The sequence below is a fragment of the Electrophorus electricus genome, chromosome 1 (genome assembly GCF_013358815.1).
Source record: "Electrophorus electricus isolate fEleEle1 chromosome 1, fEleEle1.pri, whole genome shotgun sequence".
Taxonomy (NCBI): Eukaryota; Metazoa; Chordata; class Actinopteri; order Gymnotiformes; family Gymnotidae; genus Electrophorus; species Electrophorus electricus.
Window position 1 is genome coordinate 32,220,068 of NC_049535.1, and position 15,255 is coordinate 32,235,322.

Genomic DNA, 15,255 nt, shown 5'->3' on the forward strand with positions numbered 1-15,255 from the left:
TGTCCATTTAAGCGACGCTCTGTGCACCAGCGGTAACATCGTAGACATTTCATCACATTCCCATCACAAATGCTAGATTTGTTTGTCCCTCGTCCTGTATTTCGCGTCCACTCGAAAGTTTTATCCTTCTGTTGGCCCAACAGAAAATACCGTTTAATTTGAACAACTATCATTAAAAGGTCTCAACGCCTACAACAATATCATTTGAATTTAGAGTCAGACTATAGGTAGAAGCTTGCTGCATCTCCTACTGATACAGGCTGCTTTGTTGATGGCACCAAGTTATGATTTAAATTTGGTTTCTTTAATGTGTCGCATTCCTCATTTGAGTCTGTAGACCGTCCCACATTGACACGCCGTACTATGGGCATAAGCGATGTCTTATTTTGCATTATCACGCTGAATGCGTTTCCTTTCTTTTACCTTGCTCTGGTTCGTACGGTCTGCCTGGCTTCTCACACACACCTGCAACCGCCCAAATGAGTCCCTCAGCGCACGCCATGGTGTCACGTCCCATGGTAATGCTGGCCACTGCAGCAAAGCAATGAAAACAATTTACAACAAAGTGACCACTAGCTCAGTGAGGTGGGTCCGGTGGGAGAGACAGAGTGGGACTGTGGCTTCACACCGTGAAGCTCTCACACGCCAGATAACGGGATCGTCGTGATAACAGGACCGTGGTGATAGTGAGCCTGTCATGATAACCAGCTTGGCAAATCCCACGCCCAGCAGTAAGGATGAGACACGCAAGCTTATTACAAAAATCACATCCAATATACGTCAAACCCTAGCTCTAACTATAAGCAGTATCCACTTCCCTTTAAATCTAACACAATATCCAAGACAGGACACAGACCAAAGGAGGAAAGAACGAGCTATAAGCAGAGAACTATAACTAGGAAACAATAAACTTAATGCATGTTAACAGTTAATTCACATCACTGGAAACAGCAAGACTGCCAAGAGCAGTGGAATGGAGTTTACATTATCTGGGTTATATTAGCTTACATTTACAGCGTTTAGCTGACACTTTTATCCAAAGCGACTTACAATTATGAGTGAGTACAACTTAAGCAATTGAGGGTTAAGGGTCTTGCTCAGGGGCCCAACAGTGGCGACTTGGCAGTGGTGGGGCGTGAACCCACAATTTTCCAATTACAAGTCAAGCACCTTAACTTGTAACCTTAACTTACATTTACGGCATTTAGCTGACACGTTTATCCAAAGCGACTTTCATCATTACAAAGAAGCTGTCTGGGATTCTTTGGTTGTCTCTGCAGACAAACCCATTTCAGCATCACGGCAGACCCTTTTGTAGAGAGTTCTCAGAATTAGGAATTTCCTTTCCTCTCGTCTGTGGAGGACAGCTTGCGGATAGCTGCTTCATGCAGTGACCGAGGACAGCAGCAGCACAATATCACTGCACTGTAACCAGCAACCTTCCGATTACAAGTCAAGTACTTTAACCACTGAGCTACCACTGCCCTAGCTGTGTTACTCTGGCTGGGTTATATTAGCTGTGTTACTCTGGCTGGGTTATATTAGCTGTGTTACTCTGGCTGGGTTGTATTAGCTGTGTTACTCTGGCTGGATTATATTAGCTGGGTTATATTAGCTGTGTTACACTGGCTGGGTTATATTAGCTGTGATACATTAGGTGGGATAAATGAGCTGGGCTAATTGGAGACAGGGGTAGATGGTGATGAATCGTCCCAGCTCCGGGAAGGCTTGTTGCTCCTGTGCAATGATAGTTGTTCTCAGAGGAGAGCTGGCTTCTGGTATTAATGCCCCTGCCAGCACCTTGTGGCATCCTGCAACGTCCTCCACAGTGCAGTGATATTGTGCTGCTGCTGTCCTCGGTCACTGCATGAAGCAGCTATCCGCAAGCTGTCCTTCACAGATGAGAGGAAAGGAAATTCCTAATTCTGAACATGCATGTCACAGAACTCTCTACAAAAGGGTCTGCCGTGATGCTGAAATGAGTTTGTCTGCAGAGACAACCAAAGAATCCCAGACAGCTTCTTTGTAATGATGAAAGTCGCTTTGGATAAACGCGTCAGCTAAATGCCGTAAATGTAAGTTAAGGTCGCCACTGTTGGGCCCCTGAGCAAGACCCTTAGCCCTCAAATCGTACTCAGTCATAATTGTAAGTTGCTTTGGATAAAAGCGGCAGGTAAATGTAATAATTCTTTAATGGCGTTAACCAGAAATATGTTTTAATATTTAAATGATTGTTATAAATTGGTATAAGACCCTTAAGACCCTTCATTAAAATACTGTAATAATTATGCAGTGAGTCTGTATAGGTTTGTCACTGAAGCTGTTAGCCATGTCATATCTGGGCCACAAAACATTACGCGTCACACATAAGAAACCACGGCAGCTCGTCCTTTTACTGTCTTTGCTTTTCTCTTCTTATCTGGGGAGAAGGAAGAATGCCAAGCACTGCAGATCTGAATGGGAAAGCAGCTTAGATAAGATCTACACTCGCACGCGCACACACAGAGGATAAAGACTGCCCTTCAGGGCTCTCTCATCTGGCTAGCTAGCCCAGATGAAACTGTCCAGATTTAAATTTAGCTTTGGCTGTGGGAATAACAAACGCAAAGCAGATGGAGCTGTTTGAATCAGCCGAGTCATTGATCATTTGGGGCTGTTTGGACAGAAAGCTGTTTGGTCTAGTTAAACAGATCAGGTTTGCTTCACCTGAGCTGTGACGGTATATGTGACTGACTCAGCATGTGCTGCAAGGATTCTAAGGATCCAGGTGAAGGGAAGCAGAATGCTTTGTGTGTATGTATGTGAAAGATGGGGGGCACTGGCAAGCCCTGGCAGCAGCTGGTCGCTCGCTTTAGGTTGGCCTGTAATTCACCCATTTGTTTATATGCATGCGACTGTGCTGTGATGTCAGCAAGGCCAGGCAGGAGAGAGAGCCCCGGGGGCCAGTGTGCTCATGTGGAAGCTCGGGACTGAGGGAGCAGAGTGAATAGGTCCAACCAGCCCTGTGACAGCAGGAAGTCCAGACACAGTGAGGATGCAGCTACAAAACGAGGAACTGTGGGTGCAGCAGAGCAGTAGACACACGCAACCTCGCCTCAGCTCCCAGCGCCTGGCAGATTAGCAGCAAAATGCCCTCAAGGCTGCGGGATGTGCTGCTGCGGCTGGCAGGCTTTTTACAAACAGTTCTCCTTCCCTTTATCCATTTTGCCTGCATGGTTTAAATGTGGCATGTGTAATGATGTGTAACGGTATGCCATGTATAATGATGTGGCATGTGTAACAATGAGGTGCGTGTATGTGTGTGTGTCTTTTATTTATTTGTGTGCATCTCTTAAGGGCTGCAGTGTGTGAGTATTTGCGTCTCTTGGGAACTGGAATGTTTAGCACTGGAGAGAGAGAGAGGCAGAGTGACTGCGTGTGTAGGGCGTCGCAGAGCGTGTGTGTGCCACTAACCGTCTGCTTGATGTCAGGGATACCAATGCGGAACACCATCATGGCGATGTGTGTGTCGTCGGGGACCGTACTAGATCTCCTCTCTCTCAGCCGCTTCTGCTGCTGCTGATTGGTTGTTGCTTGGTGTGCAGGTCCAGGATTGGATGAATAAGGGTTAGGGGTGTGGCCTGGGTTAGTGGATCGCATCTGTCTGTCTCCTGTGGGTCGTCCGGAGATGGTGCCTTTCCGCCTGTGTCCATCACCCCTGTCCCCGCTCATACGCCTCGCTCCTCGGCTCTTCTCTTCATCCTCCTCCTCCTCTTCCCCATCTAGCTCCCCATTCTCCTCCTCCTCACCTTCTTCATCCTGATATTCATCGTCTGGCTCCTCCTCTTCCTCTCCTTCTTCCTCTTCCTCTTCCTCCTCTGCCCCTGGATATAGGTGTTGACTGTTTCCCAGCATCCTCTGCTGCTCTTCGTCACTGGAGAGGGGGCTGAGTGGCATCGTCATGGCGACAGGGTGGGTGGCAACAACGGCAACAGCATCATCCCCAGAGACACACTAAGAAAGAAAGACAGACAGACAGAGAGGCAGTATGAGAGAGACGTAGCGAGCACAAAATAGTGCTGTGATTATCAGAAAGATAATCAAGACTGAATTATCATTATTATGACTGAAAATCAGTTCCTTGGGAAACTATGATCTGCAGTGAGTGCAAGAGAAAATGAACTTTTATGGTATCAAAATAAAATAAAAATAATTTAAAGTTTAAAATGGCAGATTTTACACTCTGCCATTTTGCAGATTTTGGGTGTGAGTTATGGTGCAGTAAGACGTTCTTTTTTACTGAGATTACTCTAGATTTCTGAGTTGTCTTGCCAAAGCCAACTGTTCCATCACAGACACTGGGAATGTGGAAGTGTCTATCAGTTTTGCTATCAGTATAAGGTTAAACAGTGCAGATATAGGTTTCTATAAAAAATAGGTTTCTATGGAGGGATGAGCAGAGAAGAAATATTGGATATATACTAAAGTTAGGATGCACTATGTATGCCAATTTATGTGGTTGTAGAATAGGAGTAAAAAGACCTTTAAATCAATAAAAGTCTATGGGTTAAAAAGTGAGTGATAAAGAGAACGTATGATGGAGGTTTCTGTTACTCAGAACGTTCAGAGCAAGTTTGCCGGTTTAATAATTTTCATAATACCAAGACAGGAAAAATAAATAAATAAAAGGAAGGCAGGTTTGCTTTGCCAAGGCATAAAAAAATGTACACTGGTCCAAGTTTAGCTCAAAACATAGTCCAATTTACAATGTTGTCAGGCCTTAGAAAGATATGAACTGGCAGTGTCTTCCCCGTTAGGGACCCAGAGAAGGGCAAACCCTGTGCCACATTAACATAAAATGCATCTGCTCAGAGAGAAAGACAGCGCTCATTCCTCCACTCGCCCTCCTCTGGGCGGTCTCTTTCCCCTTCAAGAATCTTAGCTGTTCCCAGGAGAGAGGCTCTCACCATGGCCCTCGTCTGCTGTTTGTCCATCACTGCTATGACCGGTCGGTTAGTAATAATATTTTGTCAGTCTGTATCTGGAAGTCCCATTAGACCTTAACCACACTTAACTGGGTTCTCCACCACCTTCAGGGGTGTGTCCCACTTTGACCTCGGAACGTCCAGCCAGTACTCGGCACAGATGTTTCTGCCTGCTAGCATATATTCCAATATTTATTTAACAAAAATTAGGCTGAAATGTGGCAGTATGTGAAAAAAATACGTACGCTCTTACTGCTTCCATAGGAATTAAGTAGTGTCCAGGAGCAGCTAATCAATTGCCCTTGATTAACTGATTATCAGTGAGTGTAGCCACCTCCATGAAAGCAGACGCTTTGGCAGTTTGTTGGTCTGGAGCATTCAGGTGTGTGTTAACCCAGTGGCAAGGCCGAAAGACATTCTAGAATCTGAGAGAAGAAATTGTTGCTGTCTCTCAATCTGGGAAGGGTTATAAGGTTGTTCCCAAACAATTTGATTTCCATTATTCTACGATGCTCAAAGAAACTGCAAAAAACCCAAGAGCTTCATCTGAAACTCTACAGGGCTCAGTCAGCATATGGTAAATGCTCAAGTTCATGACAGTACAATAAGAAAAAGATTGAAAAACTGCAGCGTGTTTGGAGGGGTTGCCAGGAGAAAGCCTCTTCTGTCTAAAATGAACATGGCACCATGGCTTAAGTTTGCAAAGTTGCACTTGAACAAACCACAAGACTTCTGGAACAATGTCCTTTGGAAAGACATGACTAAAGTGAAGATGTTTGGCCAAATTCACAGTGCCAGGTTCGGTGAAATCCAAACACAGCATGTCAGCACAAACATCTTGTACCCGCTGTAATTTGGACTTGTTTTGCAGCCACAGGACCTGGGAAACTCGCAGTCACTGAGTCTACCCATTAACTCCTCTGTATACCAGGGCATTCTAGACTCGGACGAATCACTGAGTCTTTTCATGAATTCGTCTGTATACCAGGGCATTCTAGACTCGGATGTGAGGCCGTCTATCCGACAGCTGAAGCTTGGTGGTAACTGGGTCATGTATCAACCTGGGCCCAATTGAACTGTTGTGGTGGGACCTTAAGAGAGCTGTGCACAAACAGATACCCACAAACCTCAATGTACTGAAGCAATGTTGTAAAGAGTGGGCCAGAATTCCTCCAGAATGATGTGAGTGACTGATAGTCATACAGACAATGATTACTTCAAATTACTGCAGCTAAAAGTCTACAAGCTACTGATTTATGGAGTGTACTTAGTTCTTCACACATGGCTTCTCCATGGTGGAATCTGTTGTGTTGTGGTGTTCATCTGTTTTTACCTCATTTTACTGCTTAGAACCAGTTGATTTTTTAAAAAATGTCCTGATATGTAGCTCCATAGCCTTCAGAAAGGGTGGGCTTTGTTTTTCACATAACTGTGTACACAGAACTCCAATGTTAGAGTGTAGAACTGCAATGTTAGAGTGTAGAACGCCAATGTTTGAGAATAGAACTGCAATATTAGTGTAGAACCACTCTGCCTCATGCAGTGTCTTTTAGTTACCTTTTCAGTTTTCATTTTCTGCTTGTTTGCTGTGCGAGTCTTTTTAAAGACTTGCAATAAAAGAGCTATTCGTGAGCAGAAATAGCACTCTCTAGATCTCCTTCTGCATCGCCGCTACAGTATTCAGCCTCATCTATTCAGAGTTAAGGGGGAGAAGATACTTTAGTGCATACACTGAACACCACAGTGACAAGATGAAAGCTCACACTTATCCATGAGCTGTGCTCCAAAACTCGACTTCACACTCCACCCCGAGTAAATGGGGATGTTTCATGCAGTGTGCTGTTTTCATTCCCTCATGTGACCCTAGTATGTGTTTCCATGTGTACTTCAGTTAGTGCACTTGAGGAAGATGTTCTGGGAGTGTGTAGTCTGTGTAAGTGTGAGAAAGAGAGAGTGTGGGTCTAAAGGTAGGTGTGCGTGCATGTGAGAGTGACAACAACACTCTAACAGTATAACAGTCTAACAGACAACAACTGTATAAAGACAAACCAGAATCCACGCAAATGACTACAAGAGGGTGGTGTCTGTTCCTATAGCAACCAGCTATGGCTTCTAATTCTGAACTATGGGGTGGCAGAGAGAGGGGGTGCTTCTTAGGTGTCACACATGCAATAATGAGTGTGAGAGAACGAGAGAGAAGACACGTCTGACACCTGAAGACACTGCAGGGGTTGCTAGACATAATTTGCTAGACATAAATTGCTAGACATAATTGCCCAATTGCAATTGTTTTGTTTTTTTTGCAATTAATTGACTGGTTTTTTGCAATTGCCCTAGGAGTGAGGGACTGAGCACCACTATCCCCCTGTGTGTTAGAGGGGACGTATCAGGGGGAGAGAGGTGGAAGAATTACCTGAATTATTTCATATTTTTCTTGGATTACCCAGTGTTATACTGCATTACTGTGATGATTTGGATCCTTATTTTATAACAAAAATATTCACATGACGTCATTTTTACAGAGTAACACGTCGGTTGAGTTCTGAGCCTCACTGAATGCTGGCAGGAAGGCGTAGCCTTGACCTACTGAAAATCACAGGAACGTGCAGTCTCCACCCCCAGTCCCCACCCCCAGTCCCCACCCCCAGGCTCCACCCCCAGTCCCCACCCCCAGTCCCCACCCCCAGGCTCCACCCCCAGGCTCCACCCCCATATCTTTTGATTTTTCTGCTGGTCTGGATGTGGCTTTAGATGTGTAAAGATGTGCGACTGCTGTCTGAATATATCTGTCACACCTCTGTCTTTTCTGGCATCGATTCTGATGTCTTAGCTGTGTGTTTTCTTCTGTGTTTAACCATTTCTACAAGTTTCTGTGTGTTATAGCAGCTTAAGCTATGGCTTATCATTAGTTAGCTGTCTTAATTATTTCATTTCTAATTAAGATTATTATTCACTTGACAGCGCTGTTCAGTGAATTATTTGTACAATGTTTGCAGTATTAAATCCAAACAATTTCCAGAATGTCTGCACAGATATTAACGTGGACTCTCATGACTGTAATAACTGTTTACGCATGCGACCGCTGTTGGTAGACATTGCAGAACTGAGTGTAAAACGGCTTGTGATGCAGATAGCTCGCCGCTGACTCAGAGCTCAGCGAGACTGATCCACTTTCAAGCTGATTGAGACTGTGCTCTGTGCAGCGATGAATGTCGAGGTCTCGGGCTCCAGCGCAGGGCTGCTGCTACAGCTCTCGGTGCAGGAACCGCCCGCTGGTCTCCCCCATTCCTCCGGTACCCAGCGCTTGGGCTAGAAACATCGTCCAGGGGTGTAGCGGAACACAGAAGCATGGTTGTTCTGTGTGTGTGTGGGGGGGTGTGTGTGGGTGTTAGAAGCATGGCTGTTCTCTGTGTGTGTGTGTGTGGGTGGGTGTTGGAAGCATGGCTGTTCTCTGTGTGTGTGTGTTAGAAGCATGGCTGTTCTCTGTGTGTGTGTGTGTGTGGGGTGGGTGTTGGAAACATGGCTGTTCTCTGTGTGTGTGTGTGGGTGTGTGTGTGGGTGTTAGAAGCATGGCTGTTCCCTGTGTGTGTGTGGGGGGGGGGGTGTTAGAAACATGGCTGTTCTGTGTGTGTGTGTGGGGGGGGGGGGGTGTTAGAAGCATGGCTGTTCTGTGTGTGTGTGGGGGGGGTGTTAGAAGCATGGCTGTTCTGTGTGTGTGTGGGGGGGTGTTAGAAGCATAGCTGTTCTCTGTGTGTGTGTGTGTGTGTGTGTGTGTGGGTGGGTGGGTGGGGGGTGTTAGAAGCATGGCTGTTCTGTGTGTGTGGGGGGGGTGTTAGAAGCATGGCTGTTCTCTGTGTGTGTGTGGGGGGGGTGTTAGAAGCATGGCTGTTCTCTGTGTGTGTGTGTGTGTGTGGGTGGGTGGGTGTTAGAAGCATGGCTGTTCTGTGTGTGTGTGTGTGTGTGTGTGTATGGGTGGGTGTTAGAAGCATGGCTGTTCTGTGTGTATGTGTGTGGGGGGGGTGTTAGAAGCATGGCTGTTCTCTGTGTGTGGGGGGGGTGTTAGAAGCATGGCTGTTCTCTGTGTGTGTGTGTGTGTGTGGGTGGGTGTTAGAAGCATAGCTGTTTTTGTGTGTGTGTGTGTGTGTGTGTGTGTGTATAGGTGGGTGTTAGAAGCATGGCTGTTCTGTGTGTGTGTGTGTGGGGGGGTGTTAGAAGCATGGCTGTTCTGTGTGTGTGTGGGGGGGGTGTGTGTGGGTGTTAGAAGCATGGCTGTTCTCTGTGTGTGTGTGTGTGGGGTGGGTGTTGGAAACATGGCTGTTCTGTGTGTGTGTGTGGGGGGGGTGTTAGAAGCATGGCTGTTCTGTGTGTGTGTGTGTGTGTGTGGGTGTGTGTGTGGGTGGGTGTTAGAAGAATGGCTGTTCCCTGTGTGTATATGTATGGGTGGGTGTTAGAAGCATGGCTGTTCTCTGTGTGTGTGGTAGGGGGTATTCCCGGTACGCATGCTCTGGGTGTTAACTTCTCTGCTGGAGAAAAAGAAGAGTAGATACAGTTCTTCATACACACTGAGGATGCTGTACTCAGAAATTCAGAAGTCCTAAAGGACCACTGACAGGTCTGACTAAAGATGGTGTTGGCAGAGCGCCCTGCCAGGGCTAGCCCGCTGTCCTGCCTTGCCCGGGATACAAAATCCCTTATGTGTCTGGATTAGAAATGGGTTTTTAGGCAACCTTGACCTGTTTTGGTAGAGATCTGTCTATGTTTGACCCATGTACAAAAAGATAGGGGCCATCCTATATCTATAGGCTCTTTGATGTTGTTAGATAAAAAGAGGAAAAACAAAAACAAACAACAACAACAGAAACAACAACAAACCCTGTCTGATAGACTGACTGCAGGGAACACCAGTGCAACCAGAGACAGAAACCACATTAGTGTCTAATGTTTCTGCTGTTAATGATAAACATTAACAGATAAGGGTGGAGCCAGTGTCGCCATGGTTACGTTGCGTTGCAGCCCTCCTGTTTTTTATGGTGGAGGACTCCCAAAACTACCCCTCTCCAGACAGCTTTCATATTCAAACTAGGTAAACAAGTTAAACTTTTATCTTACTGTCTAATGTGAAATAGCACTGTGGTGTTAAGTCAGAAAATATCTTACATGTACTTACATGTACCTACAGTCTTCTGTTAGCGTTGTTAAATTAAAATTGGGGTCACTAAACATATAATCTCTTTTTCCAATGGCTATCTTCTTGTTTACAGTATGAACTATGAGTTTAGTTTAGTCTGCAACATTGCTTAAATCACAGTACAACAGTTGTACTTCACCTGCGTATAGCTGCAAGATTATTCTTAGCAAAGCCCATTTGCCATTTTGTAAAGAACACTGTGCTAATACTGGCGGGAGACCCGTTTGTTCTCAGAACGGCTTTAGTTCTTCATGTCTTGGATTCCACAAGGTGATGGACGTTCACACGTCACTCCAATTTTGTGCTCCCTTCATTGGCTTCCAGTAGCTGCACACATCAGATTTAAAACCTTGATGCTTACTTACAAAGCCAAAAATGGACCAGCCCTTCAATACATGATGTCAAAGCCCGCTCTGTACCTCGAGTACTTTGAACCTCAAAAACGGCTCGGATTGAAATGCCATGATTCAGGTCTCATGGAAGACAATCATTGAGACTATTCTCTGTTCTGGCTCCTAGATGGTGAAATGAACTTCCACTTGCTCTCTGGACAGCAGAATCCCTTGCAGTCTTCAAACCCAGACTGAAGACCCGTCTATTTGTGGAATATTTAAATGACCACTGATCCTGCTCCTATGTTAACTAACTGAAACACTAGTACTTATAAGGTATTATAAGGTATTGTTTGCTTATTGCACTGATGTTGACTGCTCATTTGTTGACTAACAAACTCTAGTACTTATTGTTTATTGCACTGATCGTTGTCTGTTATAGAGCTTATATGTGTTTTGTACTTCTAGGCATCATTATTGATCCCTGTATTTCTACAGTATTCTAGTTCATTAGTATATTGGACTCTAACTAACTTACTGTACTGGCTAGGATGTATCCTATGAGTAAATGACAAAACACTTTTGTAAGTCCCTCTGAATAAGAGCATCTGCTAAATGCCATGAATGTAAATGTAGATGGTGGACTCGCTCCTTTGAGTCCACGTTATGATTGTGGCTGCGTTGCCGGCTGTACACCCAGGCCGTACGTTCTACTCGGGGATGTGCCCTGGATCTCCCGCACAACCTCAAGCATGTCATTTGCATAATTGTTTTGCATGGATGCAAGTGATTAAATATGTTTTGTGTCCACGTAGAAATAGATATTCCCAATGTAGTTTATTGCACTGTGACTACACATCCATTCTGCAGCCGTGTAGATGCTGTAGCGTCGGCTCCAACATTCATCGTTCTTGGGAGGTCCAGTACAATTCGACTAGACTTGATGCATCTCAGTTCGTTTTTCATGTGGATTTAACTGTAGTTACTTTAATTGAGTCATTTGTGTATCAGGAACTCCAAGGCAAATATGAAGCCGATATAGTTACGCCATTATAGTCCCATTAATTGTATTGCGTAAATGCTGCATTGCTCTAATATATAACTAGGTGGCGCCACCTCTCAGTATACGCTTGCCTCCCCATGTATAAAATGCTGGACAGGCCACTGGTACGTCCACCTCCCAAAGGCGCTGTACGGAACTGAGCCCTGGTGACAGGGAGCACACTGTTCCTCAGAGACCGTGTTACTACATGGCACACATGGTTAGGAGCTTTTCTGCTCAGCATGGCTGTAGAGTGGTTAGGAGTGACTAGACTTTCAGTGTACAGTACTAGGGAAGCAGTTTCATTCATTAATTAGGCCTGTTAAGTTTGGACTCATTTTGGCCTTTCCAAATTATGTCAGCATGTAGGCTGGAGATTTAATACCCTGGAATTTGATTAACGTTACTTTAAAGTCGTGTTCTTCTCTGCCGGCGTGCAGGCTTAAGAGACGCAATAAGTGCGGGACATCGCACAGTTACCAGAACTCGCAGGACGTTGGAGTGTTATATTTTACTCACAAAGAAAATGTTTAAAAAGGAAGCTGTGTGCTCTCCCTGTGTCCCTCATCTATCCCTCAGTCCGGAGGAGTGTAGCGACGGTCACCAGCCACGCACACACGTGCGGCCTACCACAGTCCCGGGAGCCGCTGCTTTAGTGCTCTGGGCCTGCAGGATTCAAGCCACTGCCAGCTAAAAGACCCAAAGGGATGCAAATTCAAGGCTGGTGAACTAACAAGCATCACTGGACTAATTAGCGCTTGTGTAGGCATCTGTTGTGTACTCATCCTTGCATAGGGTTACTGCAGAAAAGTTCATTTAAGGTCATATTTTATAATCCACCGACCCAAGCACACACCACACACACACACACACACACACACACATCCCTCTATAAGTTCAGAATTTTTCTAATAAACAATGTGTCCTGATGAATGTGACATGAGAAAACACACAGGCACCTTCAGATTGTTTGGAATTTTGATTAGTCAGTTAGTAAAATATCTAAATAAAAAATAAGTAGTCTGAAGACTTTACAAAAGGTTATCTTAGATTTTGTACTCAATTTGAAGTACTATATAATAATAGTAACAATATATATACACACACACACACACACATTTTTAGGCACTAACGCTTATTTAGGTGTCTAATACATACACAGGTAAACCTTGAAAATCCACCCTGCTCAGGTACACGTCTCAGTAACAAGGCTTCCTAGGTGCTGTGCTTGATGAACGGTGTTCCTACAGCAGGGATTTCCTTTCTCATCTCCTCTCTCCTCTGCCTAAAATATCTTACTTGATCTTACTCTGCTTACTAAGTTACTGTATATCAAGGACTGCCTGAAAACAGCCTCCTTACTTTGTCATAGACACCTGGCCAGAGAGAGTGAGAGAGAGAGATAGAGGGAGGGAGGGAGAGAGAGAGAGAGAGAGAGAGAGAGAGAGGGAAAGAGAGATGCTTAGCATTACAAATCTCAGCAACTTGGATGAGTAGAGCAGATTTTTTGAGAGGATAACAGAGAGAGAATGAAAAAGAGAGAGAGAGAGAGAGAGAATGCCATAAAGTGCTGTGTGTTGAAGGTGCGCACAGTGAGGTCACAGTCCGTCAGTACCAAAAAAAAAAAGGAATTTCAGAAGTCAGTGACTGGACAAAGCATCGGCCCCCTTGCTGACCAATCACAGATGGACATGCAGCGAATAAGAGGTAGCAGAAGGAAGCAGACATGGAGTGAGTGTCTAAGATAAAAAGAGAGAGGGTCACAATGACCAGATAAACAGCAGAGCTGATTCAAGAAAGGGACATAGATTCCCTTCTGTAAAGAGGCAGAATGGAGGTGTGTGTGTTTCTATGTCCTCTTTATAGGAACCACGCTTACCCACAACCTGCTGCTCCATGCAAAGGAAGCGCAGCTTGCCGAGACGCCCTGTGCATAAAGCCCTCAAACGTACAAACCCCCGAAGGTCTCTGTGTTATGGTACATGCAGCGCAGCTCGGCATTTATCGAAGCTTCTCAGAAGTGGCACGCCATCTCAGTCCTGAGTTCTCCCACTCATCTAGACACTGCCACGCCACCATAGCAGGCGCGGGTAAGTTACAGCGGCTGCGTGCCCTTGGCCGAGCAGATACACAAGACTTTTCACATCTGCCCGAAATATCTGATGTAGGTGGAGCAATATTCCAAAGACCTGGAAATGATTTTCCTGATGGTTGGTCCACTCCACAGAATCTGAAAAGCCTGAACCGTCTTACATAATGAGGGATTTCACTCCTGTCTGGTCCTTGGCTGTTCTTTTGCCCTGAAGGAAACACCACACACTTTGAGAAGATGCTCACAAGATAAAGTCCTGGGCAATGATTCTGACTCAGGAACATCTCATGAGCAAACATGTCACATCATGTTTAGCTGAAAGGAACACTTAGCTCCAATGTATGTATATGTGTGTGTGTGTGTGTGTGAGTGTGTGTGAGAGAAAGAGAGAGAGAAAGCTGGAATGTCATAGGGTAATTTAAGACCTTCAAAGTCTAAGGGAGAGCAGAGAGGTCAGTAAGTGAGTGCACTCATTACAGCAGACAGTATCTTAATCAGACGAGCAGGGAGACACTGGGAGGGAGACCAGTGGCAGAGACTTGGGGGGCAAAGATGGAGAGATGGGGATTGCTATCTCATTTATAATCCAATCACTGGCTCACACATCCCTCCCTCCCTCCCTCTTTCTTCCTAATCTTTGGAGCTGAGGAGTCTGTGGGGAAATCTCCCCCTCTAACCACTTCCCAATGCCACGGTGCTCTGGTCAAGCCAGTGCTGCAGAACTGTGCGTCTTCCACAGGTTTCACGAGGTAGAGTATATTGAACTCGGTTTTCTGTGGTGGTCTGTAGAAAATCTGCTTGCGTTCTGAGTGAACAAACAGCTGAAATTGGATCACAGAAAACAGTGGAAGGAGGTCAGTCAGTAAGGAGCTGACACACCACTGCTCACCTAGATTCCTTTCAGAGTGCAGGAAAATGAGACACAGCGCATTAGCAGGCAACTTCACACCTTCAACAACTCGCGTGTGTCTGAAATACTGCAGTCTTTTAATTTTAACACCTGGAGCCACTTAGACTCACACACTGTTATTCATTCACATCCAAATGTTTACTTTGACCCCCCCGCCACACACACACACACACACAAACATGCGCACTCCCTGGCTCTCTCTGTCTCCGATGTTCTGCCCTTTCTCTCTCTGGCTCTCTATCACTCTTTCTCTCTCTATCTTTCACCCTCGCTTTTATGTAGGACAAAGCATGTATATAGAAGGATATTTTCAGTGTCTCAGTCCCCAGGACATTTCACTGGGAAACTTCCAAGGAACAGACCGCCCCACTTTTACACCATGAAACTGGAGCGTCCAATTTCTCTCCATAACGCACACACACGTGCATAACCTGTGGCCACAGTAGGGTGTATATATGCCACTTCACGTGCTGTATGTGACTTGTATATCATAATTTACTTCTGCCATACATGATCCATAACCTTGTTCTTTTGTAAGGCATAACCTGTGTCAATCAAGCAGCATGACTGCAAAGCCCTGCCCCCTACTTCCTCTCTCTTCATGAAGAACAGAGCTACAGGTCGATCCAAGTTAAACACACACACACACACACACACACACACACACACACACACACACACACACACACACACACACATCAATTTAAGAAAGCACACAATGGCAAAG

At 45.3% G+C, this 15,255-nt stretch overlaps 1 protein-coding gene across 1 annotated transcript in view; it reads right to left on the bottom strand.

The window, feature by feature from the left end:
- The window catches only part of shank1 (SH3 and multiple ankyrin repeat domains 1), a 93,478-nt gene that overhangs the window by 56,419 nt on the left and 21,804 nt on the right, over positions 1–15,255 (bottom strand). Inside the window, exon 2 of the mRNA XM_035533005.1 lies at positions 3,454–3,993. Within this exon, the coding sequence (XP_035388898.1) occupies positions 3,454–3,942 (489 nt within the window). The 5' untranslated portion in view covers positions 3,943–3,993. The remainder of the gene's footprint in view (positions 1–3,453; positions 3,994–15,255) is intronic.